The sequence below is a fragment of the Fistularia commersonii genome, chromosome 11 (genome assembly GCF_037954325.1).
Source record: "Fistularia commersonii isolate RoL2024-O1a breed Wild chromosome 11, RoL_Fcom_v1.0, whole genome shotgun sequence".
NCBI lineage: Eukaryota > Metazoa > Chordata > Actinopteri > Syngnathiformes > Fistulariidae > Fistularia > Fistularia commersonii.
In genome coordinates, this window is record NC_141294.1 from 8,793,816 (window position 1) to 8,815,362 (window position 21,547).

The 21,547-nt window shown below is 40.7% G+C and overlaps 2 protein-coding genes across 8 annotated transcripts in view; one reads left to right on the forward strand and one right to left on the reverse strand.

The window, feature by feature from the left end:
- zup1 (zinc finger containing ubiquitin peptidase 1) overlaps positions 1 to 8,562 on the reverse strand; it is a 30,446-nt gene extending 21,884 nt beyond the window's left edge. For 2 of the 4 annotated variants that reach the window (XM_086154863.1, XM_086154860.1), the window contains exons 1-5: positions 8,473 to 8,562; positions 2,514 to 2,961; positions 2,326 to 2,430; positions 932 to 1,027; positions 706 to 815 (exon numbers count right to left, since the gene is read on the reverse strand). In XM_086154863.1, coding sequence (XP_086010989.1) covers positions 706 to 815; positions 932 to 1,027; positions 2,326 to 2,430; positions 2,514 to 2,952 — 750 coding nt within the window. In that variant the 5' untranslated portion in view covers positions 2,953 to 2,961; positions 8,473 to 8,562. Of the gene's footprint in view, positions 1 to 705; positions 816 to 931; positions 1,028 to 2,325; positions 2,431 to 2,513; positions 2,962 to 5,499; positions 5,551 to 8,472 lie in introns of those variants that run through there. The other 2 variants (XM_086154862.1, XM_086154861.1) reach the window with 2 other exon arrangements.
- A 452-nt stretch (positions 8,563 to 9,014) lies between these two features.
- Positions 9,015 to 20,485, forward strand: kpna5 (karyopherin alpha 5 (importin alpha 6)). 4 transcript variants are annotated; one of them, XM_086154867.1, is made up of 14 exons: positions 9,015 to 9,103; positions 11,418 to 11,551; positions 12,120 to 12,221; positions 12,349 to 12,448; positions 13,822 to 13,916; positions 15,053 to 15,184; positions 15,765 to 15,853; positions 15,930 to 16,029; positions 16,117 to 16,280; positions 16,941 to 17,019; positions 17,118 to 17,243; positions 17,332 to 17,459; positions 17,645 to 17,823; positions 18,489 to 20,485. In XM_086154867.1, exons 2-14 carry the CDS (start codon positions 11,423 to 11,425, stop codon positions 18,674 to 18,676), a joined length of 1,611 nt encoding a protein of 536 aa, XP_086010993.1. In that variant the 5' UTR covers positions 9,015 to 9,103; positions 11,418 to 11,422; the 3' UTR covers positions 18,677 to 20,485. The 4 variants fall into 4 exon arrangements, with proteins under 4 accessions (XP_086010993.1, XP_086010991.1, XP_086010992.1 ...); XM_086154865.1 differs by having other exon boundaries at positions 9,017 to 9,123; XM_086154866.1 differs by having other exon boundaries at positions 9,032 to 9,133.
- Positions 20,486 to 21,547: the final 1,062 nt, after the last annotated feature.

Below are 21,547 nucleotides of genomic sequence, written 5' to 3' on the forward strand. Positions count from 1 at the left end.
CATTCTCAGAACATTCTTGGAATGTCACAGGGATTATGTTCTACCTTTGTTAACACATCACATTACATTTGGGAGGTTGAAGCAGTTCATCTATTCAAAATACACAACCATTTCAAGAATGTTTAATTGAGGATAGACTTCTCTTCTGTAACATTGTGTGAATTTTTTTTTTTAAATGAACTTTTTGTAAACAGTCGCATCAAAAACCTGAAACTGAATTAACCTTACATGACTTTTTGACATGAAAATTCTTAAAATATTCATCAGCTATTTTGTTTTCTTTTTATATACTGTCACCACAATTGCTTCATATTGTTCTGACACAAAGCACAAAATGCACTAAAACATATTGAATGAGGAACAAAGTATAGTAGTGATAGTGATAATAACATAATAATGTTTGCAGGGAATATTCTTCAGATAATTCTGGAACACTGAAAAAACAACTCTTGATTGCTGGAAAACTTAAAAATTAGTTTCCGTATGTGTGTGTGTGTGTGTGTGTGTTTAGAGAGATGATTAATAACAGACTTCTGGTTCCAAGTGGTTCACATTAATACTGACTAAACAGTAAGTTTAGTGACAACGCACCAATTTGGATTTATTTACTCAAGAGCAGTGTAAACCCCTTATGACTATGCAAGATGTGTGAGAAATCTGTTCTTCCTGCAACGACTCATCCACTCTCATTAGGAGGCAGCTGACCTGAAGCTTTGTAAACTCCTCTTTTTCTTTCCGGGCTTCATCTTCCCTTCTCCTCTCATCCATCTCTTGCTGAAGCTCTCTGGCCAGCTTCAAGTCCGAACCAGGACTCCCTGCAGCAGTGCAGACAAACCACAAGGCCGAGTGTTCATTGGATGAGGAAAAAAGGCAATGAAAAGTGTGAGATCTTAATTATTTGCGTTGCAGGACGGCGTGACAACATTCCTACCTGGTCCACAGTCTAAATGAAGGTCCACATGTTCCTGCAGAGTGAAACTGTTGCTGAAGACCACAGAACAAAGGGGGCACTCAAGCCTCTTCTCTCCTATGAAACAGTTTGCTTTCATGAATCTCATTGGCTATAAAAAAGTTAAAAATATCCCGGGTTGGATGATTGTCATGCGAAAATCGTCAAGTTATTAGAACAACTTTAATCAAGACATGTCTGTGTTTGCTTTTATGTCTTGACAGGAGGAGTATTGTCACTGTCAGAAATGATGGAAGGATGTGATCGTGACTGACAACTACACTTCTTGTACGAATGAACGGAGATCCAAAATGATAACGTGGTCCTCCAGCTAAAACTGAAGGAATTATAATCATTTTCCTTTTTTCTGCCAAATGAATTACATTTTGAAGGCAAAACACATGGACAAATGCCTCACTGTCCCATGGGATGAACGCGGCCAGGCAGCGAATCCTGATGTTCTACCATGAAAAACAAGTCATTTGTAGCTTGGCTCCACGTTGTCGGATCTTCTCCAGATTTCAGCCGAATGATAGGAGAGTGGGCCTGGACTGGACTAAAAGTCGGTGCAGTGTGTCATCCAAGCATCGTCTGCAGGCTTTGACAAAAGAAATTTTTTCCCCTATGTTTTTATACTGCTCCTACGCAGGTAACAATAACTACCTCACATTTGGTTGGAGCGGCCTTTGGAAAGCTGATCTGATAAGCGTGGGATTTGTTTTTCAAAACAGCGAGGGGTTAAAGCAGATATAACATGTTTTGCTCAAAGTATGTCACTCTTTACCCCGTTGTACATGGACAGATCTTAACTCCTGGACTGAACACGTGTAGAGGGTGTGCATTCCATTCTACTCATAGCTCTACTTGTTTCCAGAAGTAAGTATCTCATCTGACAAACTTGTTTTTCAGCAATAATCCGAACACTATCAGGGCCACAGTGTGCCAGTTGCAAAATTATGTTATCATCTCTATGTTCCTCTATTTGGTTGCGATACACCAATCACTGGCACACACAGGCATGGGAAATGTGGAAATGAAACAAGATAACAAACAGAGATTACATTTGGAGTCATCTTCATTTAGAATGACTGTGTGCAAAAATTTGCTGATTAGCATCAAAATAACAACATCTGGTTCTGAGAAAACAAACAATATGCCATTACCCCAGGTTCCCTGTTGCACAGACTGCCCTCTCTATAGAATCATTGCAAATCTTTTCATCTCTGATGATGTTTTGAGCATTGACGTTTTTGGAACATGTTTGTATCATCTGACTATGTTCGTGTCATCTGACCTTTTTTACTACATTCCATAGAATGTGTGTTTGTGAATGGAGGTATTTTATAGTGTTTAGATCTGTACGTCAGCACAGATACCTTCAGTGGGGTGTTGCTCTTGCAGATGCAGCTCAACGTGCTCCTGCAAGATGGAGCTGCTGCTGCAGACCAAATCGCACATGGGACAGGAAAACTGCTCTGGGGCTGTTGAAAACAAAGCACCTTTACCTTATAGTTCAAGCGAGGATTTTAGAGGTTGAGTTAAAGGTGGAAAAAAAGTCAATTACCCTTTTCTGGTGAAGAACGTGTAACTTTAGAGCATAACTCTGTAGCGGTAATGGCTGCATCGTACACTGATGTTCGAAGACCCCTGGCTGACATTGAGTTGACATTATCCTCAGGTCGCACAGAGTCCGCTGTTACATCGACAGCAGGAGCGCAGCTGCGAGCAGTCACACAGAACTGAGATGTTGGGGGCTTACTGTTGATAGCTGAGGAGGTGCCCACTCCAGCAGAACAGCTGGCTGAGAGCTGGGTTCGACCCTGGGCTCCAGCTTGGTTCTCTGGGTGCGCAGAGCTTATGTGGAAGCAAAGTTCATCGTAGGATACGCCAGACAGAGAGCACAGTGGGCAGTTCAACTCATTTTCCAGGTGGCTGAGGAGAAGATGAGACTTCATATCCTCCTCCCACATGATCTCTTCGCCACAGATCTCACAAGTCAGCATGACTGCAAGCTATACACAAAGAGGAGGTGTTTAGTTGGGTATTAGCCATTTGAGACAAGATAAATATTCAGTGGTCTATCCTTTCAGAAAACTTTTGTCCTACCTCATTGATAATATTACTCATGTGAATTGTCACCTTTTACTGTACTTGCACGTTGCACTTTACATTTTGTGTTGTTTACAATGTTCTTGTCTAGACATCGTTGACCTTCATGTCGGTTAAAGGGAGGGGTGGGCAAACTTTTTGGCACAGGGGCCACATTGACTTTTGAAATTTGACAGACGGGCCAGGTTAGCACAAGATATGATACATATAAATAAAAAAGAACGCATTTGTTAACAGTACATATCAGACTCGCCGGATATTTGTCTGAACATTGTCTGACATTTGCTTTGAAAATAAAACCAGCTTGGCTTTGAAGGCTCTAATGTTTGCTTGCATTTCATGCATTACCCTTGTAGCTTCACGTCCAGCTCGTTCATGTGTGTCAGTATGTCCACAGTAAAGGCTAAATCACAAAGCCAATCGGTGTCATTCAGCTCAGTAAAAATTCTCAAGTAGCTCCAAAAATGAAACAATCTCCTGTTTGAGCTCCTATATTCATTGATCATTCATTCACATCAAGTATGATTTCTGTACCAATCTTTGGCGAGCCGCATTAAAAAGACCAACGGGCTAGATGTGGCCCACAGGCCGTAGTTTGCCCACTCCTCATTCAAGGTGTGGCTGTTAACTGGAGCCAAAATTTCTTGTATGTGTGAACAAACTTGGTCAGTAAGGCTGATTCTGATTTCTGCATTTTATTATATGGCAGGCTCTTCTGTGTTACATGACTTGATCGTGAGAGTATATTAACTTTCTACCTGTGGTTTGTTATAAATCCTTGGAGCATGAACAAATCCCGGCATCAAGCACAAAGCATGAACAAATCTAAGCTACTTTGAGGGAGACTGCAGATTGTTTATGTGGGCCAGAAAGTGGCAAATCAACCGCATGGGTACGCAAGAACAAAGAATGTAACAGATTAAGAATTCAGTGCCAAGAGATGAGACTGCGAATGAGCTGGAGAGGCAGCCTGTAAAAGGATCACAGGTCAGAGAAAAAATCGAATCATGAATATGGTGTTGTTTTCCAAAACACTATTTTGACGGTTCCCATTATTCACTGGTTAGTGTGTAATTGAACATCAATCCCGGTGCGTAGCTCCGAATTAGCTATAATACTGCACCTTTGTGTGTGTGTTAAAATTAAGTTTGGCCAATAAAGCCTAGGAACCTCGGACGTATTTAATTTAGCTTTTTTTAGGGACTTTGAAGCATGAAATCTTGTCCTTGTAAACAGTGCCGCCTACTGGTTGGTCTAGTAACCTACGCACAGTGACCTGGCCCAGCGCACTGTGGTCATTGTATAAATCAACCAATGACAAGGACTGCTGTGCAAACTTGTTTTTTTATTCTTATAGACAATTAAATTCAATCTGTGTATCTTATGTGTGTATGAGTGAGAGCTAGAGAGGGAGGCTAGGGAGGATTTTGAGTGCTTATGGTCAGCAGTTAAGAGCAACGGTCGGGAACCTATGCTCGCGAGCCATACATGGCTCTTCCAGTGACAACATATGGCTCCCAGACAATTTTGAGATGGAAAAAAAAACAAAAAACAGTTTGGAACTGATTTTAAAATACTTCTGATATTTCTTCATAATACTGTCATTTTAAAGTAAACAGGAATTAGATTTGAGGATAAATTTCACAGGACACCTGCTGGTCAGATCGGGAACCAATGGCTTCAGAGCATGTTCGTGTCATTGTAAAGGTGAAGAAATCAATTTTATCAGATAGCCAAGTACTTTATCCTTGTAGCAGAAAAGATGGTGAAAGGAAAAAAAAAAAAAAGACAATGACTACCGTGCATTCCAGGCTGTGTGAACAATGGAATAAGCATTTGGCTCTGCGGTATGTCTAACATGCATTGATAAAATTGCATCAATGAAACGGTCAAATATAATGCGACACTTCGAACAAATCCATGCAGCACCAGAAGTCACATTAAACATATTTATTATACGTTAAAAATACTATATGGCTAGCAATGAAATATATTTAGAAATATTTGGCTTTTAAGGCTCTCCCCGTCAAAAAGGTTTCCGACCCCTGCTTTAGAGCAATGGGTAGTGTGGAAACGAGGCGACAAAACAGGTTCAAATAGGTTGGAACACCTGGAGAAAAGTCAGGGGTAATGTAAAATAAAACTGTTTCAGCCAGAATAAAAGGAAAGGTATACAAAGCAATGCGTGGTTTAGAGGTAGTGGCATTGAAGAGAAGATGGGAGGCAGAGGTCGAAATAGCCTAAATGAAGATGCTGAGATCAATGCAGCCTCAGGGCGGCACTGGCACTGTTTCCCCAAGCCTGCCCTGGAGGGGCAAGAAGCAGCGTCTCCCTGAGCGAGTCCCAATCCCAGATAAATGCAGAGGGTTGCGTCAGGAATGGCATCCGGCGTAAGACTAAACCTAAACCAAACATGCGAGTCAACCATAACCATATCATACCGGATCTGTCGAGGACCAGGTTAACAACGACCGCCATTCGTACTGATGACCTTCAGGGTACCAGTGGAAATTGGGCTACTGTGGGTCAAAGAACAAGAACAAGAAGAAGAGGAGGAAGGCGTGTTAGGAAGCAGAGAGAGAGGAGGAAAGGAAAGAGCCTGGGAATGAGAGTAGGGACTTTGAATATCGGGACTATGACAGGAAAAGGTAGAGAGTTGGTCAACATGATGCAGAGAAGGAAGGTGGATATTCTGTGTGTCCAGGAGACCAGGTGGAAAGGTAGTTAGGCTAGGAGCTTAGGAGCAGGCTTTAAGTTGTACTATTATGGTACTGACAAGAAGAGAAATGGAGTAGGAGTTATCTTGAAGGAGGAGTTTGTTAGGAATGTTCTGGAAGTGAAAAGAATGTCAGATAGACTTATGAGTCTGAAACTGGAAAATGAAGGTGTGATGCTCAATGTTGTTAGTGGCTACGCCCCACAGGAGGGATGTGAGTTAGAGGACAAGAGAAATTCTGGAATGAGCTAGATGAAGTGATGCAGGATACCCCCAGAGATGAGAGAGTGGTAATCGGTGCAGACTTCATTGGGCATGTTGGTGCAGGCAATGGAGGTAATGAAGAAGTTATTGGCAGATTTGGTATACAGGATAAGACCGCAGAGGGACAGATGGTGGTAGACTTTGCAAAAAGGATGGAAATGGCTTTAGTGAACACTATTTTCCCAGAAAAGACAGGAACTTGGGGTAAATTATAAGAGCGGAAGTAGGAGCATGCAGGTACACAACATCTTGTGTAGACGAGGTAATCTGAAAGACATCAGTGACTGCAAAGTAGCATAAGATCCAGCATAGGGTGGTGGTTTGTAGGATGACTCTGGTGACAAGGAAGATCAAGAGGACAAAGACAGGGCAGAGGACAAAGTGGTGGAAGCTGAAAAGGGGGGACTGTTGTATGGTTCATCCTGGCAGATTATTATCGGCCAGGATGAAAGGAAAGGTGTACAAGACAGCGGTGAGACCAGCGATGCTGTATGGCCTTGAAGTAGCTACAATGACGAAAAGACAGGAGGCAGAACTAGAGGTTGCAGACATGATGATGTTGAGGTTCTCTTTGGGATTGACCAGGATGGATAGGATCGGGAATGAGTCTATCAGAGGAAAAGCACATGTCAGATGTTTTGGAGAGAAGGTCAGAGAAGTCAGACTGAGATGGTTCGGTGATATACGGAAGAGGGATAGTGAATGTATTGGTAGACAGATGCTTGAATTGGAGCTGCCAGGCAAGAGGTCTTGAGGAAGACCAAAGAGAAGACTTATGGACGGAGTGAGAGAGGAGGACAAAGAGAATAGGGTTAGATAGAGAAAGTTGATTCGCTGTGGCGACCCCTGAAGGGAAAAGCCAAGAGAAGAAGAAGAAGAAGAGGACGAAGAAGAAGAAGAAGAAGAAGAAGAAGAAGAAGAAGATGATGTTGAGATTCTTTTTGGGATTGATGAGGATGGATAGGATCAGGAATGATACCATAGAAAGAACGGCACATGGTAGATGTTTTGGCGAAAAGGTCAGATGCTAGACTGAAATGGTTTATTCAAGTACGGAGGAGGGATACTGAATATATGGTAGATTGATGCTGAGGATGGAACTGCCAGGCAGGCAGGAGGCCTAGTAAGACTGAAGAGAAGATTTATGGTTGTAGTGAAAGAGGACATGAAATTGGTGTGAGATAAGAGGATACAGAGAAGGGGGTTAGTTGGAGGAGGTTGATTCGCTGTGACAACCCCTAAAGGGAAAAGCCGAAACGAAAAGAATATCTTCCATACCATTCTCAGTTTTAGCAATGATTTTTTGATACTTGTGTCTGATAGATACACACACACACACACACACACACACACACACACACACACACACACACATATATATATTTATATATGATAATGTTCATAATTTGATTACATTAAGGGGAAATTATCATTATCATGGCTCAGCCATGAAAACTTCTGACTGTATTTGTATCACTGTGGGTTGCACCATCGCGAGCCATCTTGAGACCTCATTGGAAAGAAAAATATCTATTTAAAAAAAAATATATATAAATAAGATACATGGGAAGGAAAAAAGCCCCCCCTCACCCCAGCAGCTGGATGCAGTTTAACTCCATGGAGACTCTTTTTAAGATATCTGCTGTGTGTTGCGGGAGAGCAGCTGCACAATAGAAGGCAGGATGGGGCCTTGGGGGGTCAAACACCAAGAGATGATTTGGAAAAACACACTACCACCTCTGGAGGAAGCCAACTAAATAAGAAAGCCCACAATCATAAGAGAATCGTCCCATCTGTGGCCCCAATGCCACCCATTCCAACAGAATAAGGAGCCAAACGGAATTGGGAAAACGAATTCCACCCAGAAGCTGTGACCTCGGTTCAACCACTGGCTGGCTGACACACACACACACACACACACACACACACACACACACACACACACACACACACACACACAAGAAGCACTCAGTGGGGGCGATACACAACACATAGATCCTCTAAAATGATTGCACAACTGCAAATAACAACCTGAGAAGACGCTTCCAAAAGGCTGTCTTTATATCTCCATACTTCTCTCACTCCTGTTCAGATTCTGTTCTCTCACTCATTCTTTCAAACCGTGTATTTCAATGCAGAACCGAAATACGACAGTCACTACTCAGAGTTCAGGAAACGCAGGACATTTACGTGACATCGATTTTAATGTGAAACTTTCTTTAAATGTAACTGTTTGGATTGTTAGTGGTGACACCCATGTCAATATTTACAAGAGCTGAACTGAATAGCCGGTGAATGGGGGGGGTCACCTTTGAAACAGTGTTCGCCCGCGACATCGAATCAATCATTCTACAATTGATGAAGCAAGAGTTTATCTCGTCATGACAAGCAGTCTGAGACAGGTATTCATTGATCCCATCCCGCAAATACTTACGTCCACTTATCATTTAGGAGGAAGAAATGGGCGTATTTTAGTCCTGATGAACCGCCAAGCTTCGGCTCCAGTAAAGTAACTATATAAAAAGTTACCGCTAACAGGAACGGCACAACTTCCGGCTTGCCCTTTCAAAGTAAAATAATTATAAAATCCAATTCTATTATATGGGTTTCGTCTCAGGATTGCGTGTCATTGAATCGCGTTGCTTAGTATATTTTCCAACGTTGGTAACGTCGCTCTACCGTCTGAAATGCAAACAGAGACAACATTTAAACAGCGTTTCTAAATCCAGTTATGACTCGGATCCATACATTCATCTGCTGTCTATACTCACAGGCTTGAGTGTGTGAAAAAAAAACGATATTTGACAGGCTCTCTCTTTATTTTGAATATACATTATCCGGGGCCGGTTCGTTTTGACTGAAACGCCTTGATTTGTTTCACAGAAAACGGAACTCAAAGCGACAGTTTCTTTTTCAATTTCACCCAGCTGAAGGAGGTGGCGTGAATGTTGTTGACGCGAAGGGTTTGATGGGAAAGTTTTAACAAGACGCCATTTTGCTCTCACGGGCAGCAGAGGGGGAGCACCAGAGGTTGTAGTTTTTAAACAACCATACGCGGTTTTCAGGTACATTAGATCTTCGTTGGGTAAGCATCGGTGCGTATGTGTGTTGTTCAGTGTGATGTTATTCGTTATTGTATCTTAAAATACTCAAAATATCCGACCAAACGCAGCATTAACAGCGGTGGCAGACGTGATGCTAGTTTGGAAACAGTCTAGGAATAGCCCTAAAACCCTTTTGTGGGGTTATATTTAGAAATATGATAAAAGCATCTTCAAGCTGCTGGGGGGGACTTACTAAATTGCCTTTAGTTCGGGTTTGGTTTAATATGTCAAAGACCAGTTACGTTGTGCAGTTTTTTTTTCTGCCTGTAACTGTCAATAGCACATCGTTAGCATGTACCATTAGCTTCTCTATGGAAAGAAGCATGACCTCCTTCCTGTTTGACGAGGTGGGAACCGTATTCCCCGTTGACTGCGGAGAGAGCGCTTGTCAGCAAATTATATAATGACAGCATGCGATTGACATGTCCTTCCATCAAATTTGCCTTGAAAGACTCTTATGTTGCAACGCGCTGTATGGCTTCATACCGAGAATCACATACTCATTGGTCATAGACGTGCTTCTATTCCACTCGAGATCTACGCAGTGGACTTGGGTCAAACCAATCTGATCCTGTAATGCGTGTTGTGGGTAAGGAACTCGTGTTAGAATAAACAGGGGAATACTCATATGGTGCAAATATAAGTACTGACATATTTTTTATTTTTGAGATGCACTTGTTATAAGCAGGGACCATCTGTGTAGTAATGGCAGTTTTATTTAAATTCATACAAAACGGCCCCTTAATACAGCATCAAACTATATGCTGACATAAACAGTTAAGAAATTGCTCCTCTGACTACAGATTACATTAAGGTTATTTAGAAGCGCCAGTCCTTTATCATGGGTAAACCTAGAGATCAGTTGATTTTAAAAGAAAGACTGGGATACAAAGATTTTTCCCAATAAATAATGAAAGATTGATTACTTTACGATCATAATTATTTTCATGTCTTCCGTAAGTTACAATTTAGCGAGGCAAATACACACTGGAGTTACTTAGGAAATGTCATTTCAAATGCATAACATACTTTACATTGTCAACCACTTCCCACCTAAGTGCAGATGTTTAAAGTGAGTAATTAAGCTGTGTTGGTGGCCTCTTACTGGAGTCATCCCTCTATTTGAATTTTCAGGAAATAATACAGTAAGATTAAGGTACAATTTAGATTTTTATCAAAAACTTGTTTTTAATTTTGCTGTTCTGTGTTAAAAATTGCCCCGCAGCTGTCTTTAAGTGTATGCAACTTTTTGTTGATAAAATCTTGGAATCATCCTGTCTTTTGTTCCTGTAAGTGTATCAGACAAAAAATTGTCAACATAATGGTACAATTTACCAGTGCTGAGAATACAGTAATTTGAATACACGATTTGTTTCGCACTTCAGGGTTGAAAAGTCTGTTGCTATGGCAACACATTTTTCTCTGTTACTGTTTGTGATAGAGCTCCTCCATAACCATAAACTGCACTCCAGTATGGAGAGAAAAAATGCAATGCAGGGATGGAAATCAGGCAGTGCATTTGGTGATTTCAATGAATGCAGGCAAGTGTTGGTATGGAGCCCCACCATAGCTGAAGGAGATCCAGGGCCTCCTCACAAAGGGAAGCTATCCAGCTCTCCTTCTGGCGATATAGCCCAAAGCCTTGCATTCATTTTAGTATTGTGATCATCAAAACTAACTGCGATAGATAGATAAAACTCCTAGCTGACTTCCAGGCTATTCTCCTGTGCATAAACACACCTGATTGTGAAAGTTTATAAACTGCAGTCATGTCTTCCAAAGCTTTAGCTAAGTTATAAATAAAATGTAAACATGTAGATGAATACTTCATTCTATATAAAGGTTTGTGAAATGGATTATTCTGTGGCTGCCCCTCCCTCTTCTCTCTCAATTAGCGTCATTCAGTCAGGAAAGCGTGGCACAGTTTGGAATGCGATTGACACGGGGAGACAACATTCTGACCAACTATATGTGTCTGTGTGTTAATGACAAAGCACCTTGAAAATTAACACATTTTATTAGCAGGTAAACTTTACACTGTTGGTGGTTTTAGGTATACAGTGAAACCTGTCATTTCTAGTGTTTGAGATTATAGTGAGTGATATGAAACCGCATTTTTGTCCAATAAACATCAACAAATATAGCTAGATCTTTTATCTTTGCAATCACATGAAGCACTGTATGTGAACAGACAAATGAGTTTTGTCTATTTTTGGTTTTGATACACAAGTTCATCTACATCACAGCAGTATCTCCCTCTCCCTGATGTCTTCAGAAAAGATGGCAAGCCCAGGAAAAGACAACTACAGGATGAAGAGCTATAAGAACAAAGCACTGAACCCTCAGGAGATGCGTCGTAGAAGAGAGGAAGAAGGCATCCAGCTACGCAAACAGAAAAGGGAGGAGCAGGTAAGCAGTGAAACACTCAATTACTGTCTTATGTGTGTAGAACGTGGCTCTAACAAGGAATACCTATCCATTTCTTGTCCCACCAACTTCCATCTGAAGCTCCATGCCCAAATTTTTCTGCAAACATTTCAAGCTAGTAACACCAGGGTGCAGTGCTGCACCTTGCAGTATGCTATTGCAATTTGTGGTATTTATTTGTACCATTAACTTGAAAAGGATCACAATGTCCTGTTAATTAAACTGAGACCCCAAAACAAAAAAAGAAGCAGTGGTGATTACATTGTGCCTTAACTGATATTTTCTTAAACCTCTTAATCTGTAACCAAAAAACAAAGTTTCCAGAATACAGTTACACAATGTCAAGATACAGTAGAACATCACAACCACCATACCCAAAGATAGTAAGCTTTCCACGACACATTTTCTTGATACTACCTAAAATGTTTTCATTCTAAATTGCACTAACTTTGACAAAACTGTGACTGGGATACAGCCACCTGCTCTTGACCATTAAATACATATTATAGATCAATCATATGATGTTTGCCCTTCCCTCTTCTCTTCACAGCTATTCAAGAGGAGAAATGTATGTGTACCTTCAAGTGATGAATCAATGCTAGAATGTCCAATCCAGGACCCAGATGTCAGCTCTACAGTGCCAGTTTCGGGGGTACTTTTTCTTTCTTTTTTTTCCAGTGTTCATCTAGTCTTACATCTTGAACAAGTTTCTACTGTATTTTCTAATTTGTGTTCTAACCCTGTATCAGAAAGTTAATTGTCAGTACTTACCTTTGCAGGACGGAGTCATAACTCCAGATATGATACAGATGATTTTCTCTGAAGATCCAGACCAGCAGCTAATAGCTACACAGAAATTCCGGAAATTACTCTCCAAAGGTTTGTTTTGCATTTGAGGAATTTTAATATTTATACAATATGGTCAATATGAAGTCTTGATGAATAAAGTATGATAGAGTAAATCAATACATCAATATTTATAAATGAAGTGATCAGTCTTATTTCCTTTGCTGAAGGGTAGAAACCAAGGATAGCTTGTTGGCTTCTGCGTCAGACCCTCAAAAATTAAAGGAATTAGAAATATATTGACAATATACCTTAAATATGTTATGCTGTTGTTGTTCTCTCTGCTGTCTATTTGTTGATGTTTTTTTCTTTTGTTATTGTCTCTTTTGTTATTTTCTAATTGTCTCTCTATATTTATATTCATATTTATTGACACACAACTGATACATCACGCTGCTGTGACAAAATCATTTTCCCCTATCAATACATTTTATCTTATTATTACGGCATTTTACCTAGACGATTGCGTGAGTTATACAGATAGTTTGGAAAATTTATACAGATATTTAGGTCTAAATAGGGGTAGGAACGATAGTCTTGGTATAGATTAAGTAATTGATCTGTTGGAAGATGTGTACCATGAGCACTGTGAAAGTGATTTGGCACACTCCTAAATCAACTGCAGGTTTGGTGCGAGGGGCATTTCAAACTCTAAATCCGCACCATCATGGGACACTAATTCTAGGAAGAATGCAAACAGATTACACAGGATTCACAGTGTAACCCCCTGAATGAAAACATTAGACTGTAGCAGCACAGTAATGTTGATATGGGGTGCCCTTGTACTATAGACAGATTCTGTGTTTGTTGCCATGTGCACAGTAAGGAAACACGTTTCCCTGCACACTGAAATGTCTTTGTTCTGTCTATAGTGAATGCCAAACAGTATAAATAGACGTGTAAAATATATAATAATAATAATAATAATAATAATACAAAATAAAACCCTTTTTAAAAAGGCAGCCCATTAAAAATATATCATGTAGAAAGAACTATGTGCTAATTTGATGAATGACTGTGCAATTTACATATGTGCAAATCAAAAATGTAATTACCGTAGTCAAGTACAACTGATTGTTCTGAGGTAGTCCATGGTTGTTAACTACTGTCAGCTCCTCAGGAGTACCTCCAACCTGAGGGTAGTGTGAACAGTCCATTTTGGGGCTGAATAGGGTTGTAGAGGAGGCTTCTCTTGTGAACCCTGTCATGGTAGATGCTTGACAGAGCAAATTACACTGCCCATCATAATGTTGATTGTATGGAGTTTTTCGAATGAAATAACAGAATGCGAGGAAAATAGTCATAGTTTTTGCAGAAAGCAAGTGTCGCCAGATTTTTCTATTTATTTATTTATTTACCCCAAAATTGACATGACTTTCAATGAACGGCTGTGTTGGTTTGTATAGAGCCCAACCCTCCCATAGATGAGGTGATTTCTACCCCTGGTGTTGTTACCCGCTTTGTGGAGTTCCTGAAGAGGGGTGAAAACTGCACTCTGCAGGTAAGAGTTTAACTTATATTATTCATATTAGACATCTGTCATTTAAAGTCTGATGTATCTCATCAGAGATTTTCTGTGTCAGATAAATCACACAGGGTCGAAGTAGGAGAGACATAATGGCTCTTGTGATGTTGCCTAGAACTGCTACTTTGCCTTTAAAAATGTATCACTTTGTATTTTTTTGGAATTTAAATGACCGGTTTTATTTCACTATAAAATTAAATGCATTGGAAAATTGAACTGCAAATATTAAATGTGACTGATGGAGTGATAGGATGGTACTTCCTCATTTTATGCAATAATAACCTTCAAACTATTTGGTTATTTTAACAAGCATATGTACCCAAAACAGATTAAATGATTTCTAGTAATGCAAATCAATATAATGCGCTAATCTTGCAAAAATTAAATGTAGTCTGTAACGCAGTCATTTGTTTTTGATGTCTGTCAATCTCTGACTTCCTTACTCTGACAAATACGTAGTTGTTTGGGTTAGTAGTAGATTGTTATTTGTTTGATTAAAGTTCCGCAAGAATGACTTTTAACAGCAATGCTCTTCCAAAATGATTTTAAACACAAACCGCATCTGTTCCACTGGATTAGAAATATTAGAAATATCTAGACCATTTCCTTGTCAGGAAAAGATGTTTGACGCTAGCACATACTTTTAAATAATTGGAAAGGGAGAAAGAAATTCTCTGCCCCTGTAAAGAGGTAACCAGATTACAGGGCAGGGGGAGGAGGGGCGACTGTTTGCCCCTTGTCCTCCAAAAACAATGCACTCTGTTAACTAGCTTACAGAGAACTTGGAACCTAAATCCGCCGCTTTGGAATGTTTTCAGTCGGCACAACCCTTGTGCCTTGTGAATTTCCCCACTGCAGAACTCATAAAAGACTATCTTATCCTAAATTTTAGCATTGTGTAAGTTCCACACTGACATTTGCCCACATTTACACATGGTGGAATGCAAGCTTGTGCTTAATTACACAAGTTATTGGCATGTTACAGCTTTGTCACTCAAACTGAACTTGTTCTATTTTTGTTTTAAGTTTATCCAAAGCACCATCTGTGCACCAATGTTACCAGTAAATGTCTCACACTGGAATGACTAAATTGCCATATGTGTTTCCATCAGTTCGAGGCAGCCTGGGCACTAACCAACATTGCCTCAGGTACCTTTCTGCACACCAAGGTGGTGATTGAAACAGGAGCTGTGCCGATCTTCATTGAGCTGCTGAATTCTGAGTACGAGGATGTCCAGGAGCAGGTGAGAACCCCGCAAGATAACTACATGTTGTAGCAAATATTAGCTACCTATATCAAGAAATTCATGGCCAGTTGCCAAGACAAGAAGATTTCGACAAGAAAAAAAAAGTAAGGTTGCTGAATTAAGACTATCATAGCCAATAGATGCAGGTAATTCCTGGGTAACTTGTCTATAACTTAAGCACTGTTTAGACACTTATTCACTTCACTCAACTATTCAAACCTTTAAATCAATCAGCATTGTAGACTCCATCTCTTGGCTCATCTATAAACAGTGTGCTGTGTACACACCTTTGTAAATAGTTCATTGTTCTTGCCCAGTCTTAACAACACGCACCTGGCGGTTTGGCTTGAACTGAAAATACAGGGACTTTCCCAAACATGCTGTTGACTTTTTGCCTGAATTACAAATACTGTGAACATATCTTTTGCAAGAATCAGTGTGCTTGGCTACAGATACCTGTCAGTGTAAGTCTCAAATTTAGAATTAGGAGTTTTAAGAAACGCTAACTGCATCCATAAATTATCCATCTTAGACTTATATGCTGATCTGCATTTGCTGTCTGTGGGGTACATTTCAGGCAGTGTGGGCATTGGGTAACATAGCTGGAGATAATGCGGAATGCAGAGACTATGTGCTCAACTGCGGCATCCTGCCATCCCTACAGCAGTAAGTGTTCTTTCTTTTCTGTTTAAGTTGAAATTTGATACACTTGATATAGCATGTGTTTTTGTTTCATTTCCAGGCTGCTTGCTAAATCCAACCGTCTCACAACTACACGTAATGCAGTGTGGGCTCTTTCCAACCTGTGCCGGGGGAAAAACCCACCACCTGACTTCTCCAAGGTTCGTCTAAATAAAACTGAAAGGGTGTCCCTTTTTCTATATGCTGCTTATGCTTCAGTTCTTTGTTGTGAATCACATTTGTTTCAGGTGTCCCCTTGTCTCAGTGTACTGTCCAGGCTGCTGTTCAGCAGCGATCCGGATGTTTTGGCTGATGCTTGCTGGGCTCTGTCCTACCTGTCCGATGGCCCCAATGAAAAAATACAGACCGTCATTGACTCTGGAGTCTGCCGCAGGCTGGTGGAGCTGCTCATGTGAGAAGTTTGATAAAAACGCATTTCAGGAGACGCTTCAGTGGAGGAACAAACATATTACCCTGCAAGACATAAGCAGTAATAGACCAAGGCATTTTATTTCGTCCAAAAACCACACATTGGGCCCTTAAAATAATACCTCATAACTAATTATTACTGGAAACAACAACAGTAAAAGTGGCAGCCCCACATCACTAGAGACACATTAATAACAAAACAACCCTGACAATAGTCCATAAATGTAATGTCACCATGTTCTCTAAAAAGTGAAAACATTTTTTTTTTTATTTGTCACTTCATTATTTGGGGTGGAGGGGCATCATGTTGGCATTAGTTACAGCACAGTGTCACTTTTTTATCTCAGACAAGATATCCAATCCGTGCAGATACACCAACATTTAACTGTCTCTGGGAACAATACTGTTTCGGTTTCTTCTTCCTGTTGTCAATCACGGCAGTATCAGATGGTTTTATTAAAGGTTTTGCCTGTTCTTGGTTAACTCAACATTTAGGGCAGAAATATAAGATTATGTTTTGGTATTCATTATGACCAAGGCAAAGTTCTGTATCCAGAACAAGTGTTGTCTGTTTTTTTATAGCAAAACAATTAACTTAAAGCTAAACTGAAGCTTTTCCCTCAACATGTGTATTTTTTTCCAGGCACAGTGACTACAAGGTAGTTTCCCCTGCTTTGCGTGCTGTGGGCAACATTGTGACAGGAGATGATATTCAGACCCAGGTAAAGAATCATAGTCTCCTAGCTGCTTTGTAGTAAACTGCATACATTTGATTACGTTAAGAATTGTTACAAATAAATATTTCTCTTACTTTTTACAGGTGATCTTAAACTGTTCAGCTTTGCCTTGTTTACTACACCTGCTGAGCAGTCCCAAGGAGTCCATCAAGAAGGAGGCGTGCTGGACCGTTTCCAACATCACAGCGGGGAACCGAGCCCAGATTCAGGTAACAGCCACTTTGCGTGGATTAATCGTGTCATGTCTGGTCACTCATGGCTTTTCTGTTGGGCTGACAGAATCTCTTCTCTTGTTAGAATGTGATCGATGCCAACATTTTCCCAGTGCTGATTGAGATCCTACAGAAGGCGGAGTTTCGCACGAGGAAGGAGGCGGCATGGGCCATCACTAATGCCACCTCTGGCGGTACTCCTGTGCAGATTAGGTATCTTTGCCAAGCTGAACTGCATTGATTTTCTTTCGACTAATGGCCCGTAAACAAGGGATAACATCGGTTCCAACAACAAAAATATAACATACATTCACAGCACTTGAAAACCGTCTCCTCAAATTTGACTGCCTGGTGTTTCAAGTGTAAAGTTTTGTGTTGCATTTGTTTTGTGTGAACAGGTACCTGGTTGCTCTAAATACCATCAAGCCAATGTGTGACCTACTGACGGTAATGGACTCTAAGATTGTTCAGGTGTCTCTGAACGGCCTGGAAAATATCCTCCGACTGGGAGAGCAAGATGCCAAACAGAATGGAACAGGCATCAACCCTTACTGTGCCCTTATCGAAGAGGCTTACGGTAAATCCTTCAACTCTCCACACCCAGCCTTTCTGCATACTGTACTGTTGTTGTTTTCTGAATCAATATTTGGACTGAATGCTTATCAGAAAAACTTTCTCTCACCTATTTTGAGCTACTTTCTAGTATTAATGTGTTAAACTGTATTTGTAAACTGGTGCTTTTGAGACATGTGGCATTGCAACGCTGTGTAGATGGAATAACTGAAAGAAGTGAACAAGTTTACAGGATAAGCTTATCACTCCAATAATCTAGCAAGCAAATTCAGCCACATTGATCTTAATAGGATGTTATTATATAGAGTACTGCAGCTCAAGCAAGCAAGGCATTCTAAATTCAACACTGGTCAGTATCTCATTGTATTTCAAACTCAATTAGGCCTTTGAAACCACTGTGATCAGCACAAACAGTGAATCCCTTTCACATTCTGCTAAAATGCGACCAACTTATATCGTGCAGATTTATATGCTTCGTCCCTTAAGAAGTCATACATCATTACACCAGTGACAAGAGATTCAAATATTGCACAACATAAATCACTATCAAGTGGTATCATTTTGGTAAGGCTTTTATACAGGGATGTGGCTACAAAATTTGGTTTAGGTATAAAAACAGCAGACTGTCTAATCTGCCAGACGTGTGTGTACTTTCCTTCCTTCCTTTAGGCCTAGACAAGATCGAGTTCTTGCAGAGTCACGAAAACCAGGAGATCTATCAGAAGGCCTTTGACCTGATTGAACACTACTTTGGTGTGGAGGAGGAAGACGCCAGCCTGGCCCCACAGGTGGATCAGAACCAGGGCCAGTTTATCTTCCAGCAGCAGGAAGGACCCATGGAAGGTTTCCAGCTCTAACCTACACTCACCTTCACTGCCCCTCCCCTTTTCCTGGTCTGGAAACCCCCGGCAGATATCGCACCCTGCTGGGTCCTCACCTTGTCTCTCCTGGGCCAGCTCCACCAGCTCCCCGCCAGACCTTCACCTCTACTATGCCTTCGCAGCACCACCCACTCTGGAGAGACATAGAGAATTGTGAATAATGAGATGACATGTGAGAGAAAGACAGGCTCATCAATGCGGTTTAAGAGTGCTGACGCCTGTCTGTCGCTGTGAAAGGACTACTCATGTTCAGAGCGAAGTCTTCTTCAGTCTGGCTTTCTTTTGAAGTCCTGTGATATCATTTTTGTCATGCAAATGATATAAATTTATGTTACTGTTAGAATCTAGACTCCAAATCAGAATCCATATCCCTATTTGAATGTGAAACTACCTCTTCAGTCCTCAAAGAGAAAATAAAGGAAGGAAAAGCCTCAATGAAGAGACTTGATCACGGCTCAAATTAAAGTCAAACCCCTGGCATAGGAATGAGTGGAGAGGATGAGCTGTCAGAAGCCCGAAAGCAGTTGGTGGATGTAAAAGCAGTTCTACTGTACTTTCTGGTATTGTCATATGTCATACTTCTAGCTCCGAAGCGACTGCCCTCGAAGGCTTCGTCATCTTCTCTTGTATTTATTTGACTTGTAAGCCACTTGGAAACTGGTGATTTTTTTTTTTTTTTCATCACCTGAGAGCCGTCGAGTCGCTCCTCTTTGTCTTCTCCAGCTCTAAGCTCCAACAGATGGCTTCTTGACTTCTGTAAACGGACAACTGGCATGAGTTAGTTTCTGCATAAGGATTGGCTTGTGTTCTTGCTACTTATTTTAAATGTCCTTGATTTCAGACAGCAGTATCAGGGCAAGAGCGATGCTCGCCATTACAGTGCAGTTTGAGCATCAGTTATACTAGCAAACCAGATATTTGCTTTGTTTTCTAGCTCTCCAGTCTGAACTAGCACATGATTAAATTATATTTGCCGCCTGCAATTGTTTCTCTTGATCTGGTGGGAGTAGTCGAATGATTTGGGGGGTTTTGTATATAATATATACATGTAAGTGTAAAGAAAGTATTTAAGTGGAAACCATGGAAAGGTGTGATTCGCAGTTTTGTCTCATTACTGCTTCTCCTTGATAATTTTTGTTTCATTTCAATGAGGTTTGTCTCCTCCTGAGCTTTTATTTTATTTTTTTCCATGTTCTGACTTTGTGGTTCAGTGGAAGTGGTTCGATGGAAGCACAGTGTTTATTTTCCTACTGGAAGGCTTTATCTTCAAAACATGAATATAACAGTTTTTTCATGCGTGCACATTTGAGTACAGCAACGTTAATTGGTGGAGAACCGAACAGCAAATTGATCTATATTTACAAAGAAATGGGAAAAAAATTTGTAATGCAGAAATTACATCAAGCACATTCAATTGTGTATAGTTTTCTAATATTTCTGGTTTGTATGATTGTATATGATTTTTTTAATTTTTTTTTTTTTTTTTTTTTTTTTTTTAGGTTTCGGTAGTGTGACGGTTTTCTCCTGTTTGGGAATTAATTTGCTGTGTTCTTGTGGCTCTCAGTAGAAATCCAATGTTAGAACTCCAGCAGGCCATGTACAGAGGTGGTAAATTCCCGCCTCTAACCGCAGTCTGTGCAACCGCGACTGGATCACACAGGACTGGAAGCGACGCTGGCTTTGGCTGCTTGTACTGCTGCCTGCCCTCTGTGTGGGGGATGCACACTTGATATTGTGTAACAAGAACTATTAAATTAATCTGTTGGGTACAGACCTTAAACACTAGTGTCTGTCTGTGGGAACTTTTGGCATTCTGTGCCTGATCTTAAACAGCACTTTGACTACAGTTTAGTCACAGATGTGTGACAGTTTTCTGTTTTTACTTTCTACTATTTGCTTTTTTACTCCTTTATTTCAGGAGTCGCGACAGTGACTATCCCCCCTATCCTTTGCATCCTCTTCTCTCACATCAACTAACTTCATGTGCTCTTTCACGACATAAGTCTTCTGTTACGTCATCCTCTAGGCCTTTTGGCTGGCAGTTCCATCCTCACCATCGTTCTACCAATATATTTACTGTCCCTCCACTGTACATGTCCAAACCATCTCAGTCTGACCTTCTCTCCAAAACATCTAACATGCGCAGTCCCTTTGATGCACTCATTCCTGATTCTTTCTATCCCTGTTACTCCGAAAGAAAACTTTCCTGTCTTCTCTTGAATGCCACTGTCTCCAAACCATAGAGTATCACTGGTCTCACAATGTCTTACCATTCATTCTCACTGATACTCTTTTATTACAGCCTGACACTTTTCTCCATTTGTTCCAACCTCCACCTATTTCTCAAATTATCTTCCACACTGCGTTGTTCTGGTCTGTTGACCTTCGGTACCTGAAATCCGCCACCTTCTTCATCTACACTCCCTGCTATCTCATGGTTCCACTTGGGTCCCTGTCATTTACATGTGTTCAGTCTTGCTGCAGCTAACCTTAATTCCTCTCCTTCCAGATAACACCTCTCAAGAATTTCCTCCACCTATTCCCTGCTCTCACTATAAATCCCAATGTCATCTGCAAACATCATGGTCCATGGAGATTCATGTCTAAATTAATCTGTCAGCCTTTCCATCACCATTGCAAACAAGAAGGGGCTCTGAGCTGATTCCTGATTCTGTCACACCTAAAGCACATCTCACCGCTGTCTCACAGCAAGCATACATGTCCTGCACCTGACTTACATACTTCTCTGCCACTCTGGACATCATAGAGTACCACAGTTCTTATCTCAGAACCCTGTCATATTCATTTTCTAGCTCTACAGACAATGCCAAATAAAGACCTGAATTT

Excerpts from the sequence above, each read along its gene's own strand:
- kpna5 (XM_086154867.1), top strand. The coding sequence starts at position 11,423 with ATGGCAAGCCCAGGAAAAGACAACTACAGGATGAAGAGCTATAAGAAC. Across the intron at positions 11,552-12,119 it reads AACAGAAAAGGGAGGAGCAG|CTATTCAAGAGGAGAAATGT; the intron begins GTAAGCAGTGAA and ends TTCTCTTCACAG. Across the intron at positions 16,281-16,940 it reads AGGCTGGTGGAGCTGCTCAT|GCACAGTGACTACAAGGTAG; the intron begins GTGAGAAGTTTG and ends ATTTTTTTCCAG.